Raw genomic sequence first — 2,684 nt, 5'->3', positions numbered from 1 at the left:
ATGGTGGGATCCTACTATATTCTCTCTTCAACTTATCTTTGCATTACTAGCAAAGAGAATTTTAGTTTTTTTTTAAAAAAAATTCTCTTTAATACTATGTCTATAATAATTGAACTATTTAAAATTAAAAGGAAATACTAATCAGTATCTTTGAGACGCTCTTTAAGTGATTAAAATAATAAGTTTTTTTTAAAATACATGTATCCAATACATTGGAATTAAAATATTAATTTTTATAAAAATATTTTCTTTATTTAATATGTTTAAAGAGTGCCTTGAGGGCACTCGTTACCAGGATCCAAAATTAAAATGTTTTATAATATATGATTCATTTCTAATATAATTTTTTTCCGATTATACTCTTAAATTATTACTGCTTTCATAATTTTCAATACATGGGTTTGCTCTCCTCCACCGACTAGATTTGCTCTCCTCAATATTTAGGGAAAAGCTTACCTAAAGACATGGGTTTGCTCTCCTCCACCGACTAGATTTTTTCGTCTTCTCCGACCATGTCTCCACCGGTAGTAATCCCTAGGCCTTGTCTGGACTCCACTAATGCTTCCCCAATTCCACCGAAACCCGTTGCAAAACCACTGAAACTAGTGAAAAAATCCTTTGCCCAGGCGGTGAATAACATCTGTGATATCCCAATCAGTCAGCTTCCTCAATCGATAGTCAAAGGTGATAGAATTTCTATCACAATTCCTGAAGATGAATATCTTGCAGGAATAGCTTCCTGTAAATTCAACTTGCATGGTAGAATCTTTTGGCCAAAGGGGTCAGCTCCATTGAAAGTTGATGCCTTAAGACAAAAGCTCTCCACAATCTGGTCTTCTCTTGCCAAATGGGGACTCACATCGTTAAGTAAAGGTTATTTTGAATTCTCTTTCTCTAATATCGAAGACTTACAAAGAGTTAGGTCGGCTAGCTCATGGAATCTAAACCCTGGACTGCTAAAAGTATTTGCCTGGACTAAAGATTTTAATCCCAATGAACAACGTCAATCCTCCGCACAGGCCTGGATTAGAATTAGTGGTCTTTCACAGGAATATTGGAGACCCAAAATACTTTATGCAATAGCAAGTGCAATTGGCAGCCCAATTTGTATGGATGAAACAACAACCAAATCAATGTTTGATCGTTCCTTTGGACACTTCGCAAGAATTATGGTGGATCTAGATTTAATTGGAAATCTTAGAAATAACATCCTTATTGAAAGAAAGAATTTTGCATTCTTTGTTGATGTCACCTATGAAAACATCCCAGATTTCTGTGATCATTGTAAGATTATTGGCCACAACTTAGCAAATTATAGAAAACTAAAAAAGAATGAGGCCATGGAGAAGGATAATCCTAAATCCCAACATAGAAAGGTCTATGTTGAGAAGCAGACAAGGGATAAAAGCCAAAACAATGTTTCTGTGCCCAGTACACAAGACGATCTAATCCAAATAATTGAAAATCCTGATAAATCGACAGATTCAATCTTAGGCCATCACAATGAGATGAATACACAACCTGAGGAAGGGATCATATCCCTAGTTCCTATCAATGGCTTCCAAGATGAACATGTTGAAATCAATACCAATCAAAAGCTTCAGCTATTGGAACAGGACTTGGAGGAAAATTCTGGTAGTTCTAGTGGTTCTGAATTTGTGGATGCTACTCAAGATAATATAAATGCTGAAGCTGATGAGTACACCACCAACCCAAAGGTGCAGCATGACATGGTGCTCCTTAAAGAATCCTGGGCAAACTAAGCAGAAGAATCAGATATTTGAAAGGAACCAGACAAGGATTTTCAATTGGTAATCCCAAAGAAAGCTAAGAAAAAAGATAAATCATACTCCAAAACTCTTGCTTTTGGGCCCAACACCAGAGCCAGAACAGTATATTTTAAAGCTACTCAATGAAAGGCCTCCATTGGAATGTTAGAGGGTTTGCTAATCAACCCACGAGATTAGCTCTAAAAAAGCTAATTGTATCTCAAAATCCTGAATTCAGCTTCATTGCAGAGCCCTGGATGTTGTCGGACAAAATTCCCCTTAATTTTTTCAATAGATTGAATTTAAAGCTCTTTGCTACTAATGATAGACCTGGATTTCCTCCAAATCTTTGGTGTTTCTGTGATACTCGACTTGACCCTCAAATTATCACTAGCAGTGATCAACATGTTGCTTTCCATATCAAGGATGGGACTAATTGTTTTGGCATGGCGGTGATTTATGCTTCAACAGATTATATAAGGAGAAGAGATCTTTGGACCAATCTTTCCAACCTGAAGAACTTATGTGATTGTCCTTGGAGTTACATTGGTGATTTCAACACCATTTTGGGAGCTCATGAGCATTGTGGCTCCTCCAACCCGTTTAAAACCCCATAGAAGATTTTCAGTTTTGGACTGATTCCAACAATATCTTTCACTTGCCTACAAGAGGTGCAGAATTTACCTGGAATAATGATCGTAGAGGATCTCAACGAATTGAAAGAAGACTCGATCGAGCGGTTTGTGACCAAGATTGGATCAATTCTTGCAGTCTCACTTCAGTTTCAACTCTCACCAGGCACAGGTCAGATCACCACCCAATTCTAGTTGACTTCAATTTTCAAAATGTTAAGCAGGTCTCACATTTCAAGTTCAGGAGAATGTGGTCTGAGCATCTAGATTGCACTTGTATCAT

General features: G+C 37.0%; 1 protein-coding gene across 1 annotated transcript; it reads left to right on the top strand.

The window, feature by feature from the left end:
- The first annotated feature begins 512 nt into the window (after positions 1 to 512).
- LOC131597408 (uncharacterized) lies at positions 513 to 1,763 on the top strand. The gene has a single exon (XM_058870110.1). It carries the CDS (start codon positions 513 to 515, stop codon positions 1,761 to 1,763), a length of 1,251 nt encoding a protein of 416 aa, XP_058726093.1.
- The last annotated feature ends 921 nt before the right edge of the window (positions 1,764 to 2,684 follow it).

The sequence above is a fragment of the Vicia villosa genome, linkage group LG1 (assembly GCF_029867415.1).
Source record: "Vicia villosa cultivar HV-30 ecotype Madison, WI linkage group LG1, Vvil1.0, whole genome shotgun sequence".
In the NCBI taxonomy this organism is placed as follows: domain Eukaryota; kingdom Viridiplantae; phylum Streptophyta; class Magnoliopsida; order Fabales; family Fabaceae; genus Vicia; species Vicia villosa.
The sequence above is the reverse complement of the archived record's forward strand: the minus strand, read 5'-3'. Positions and strand labels throughout refer to the sequence as shown.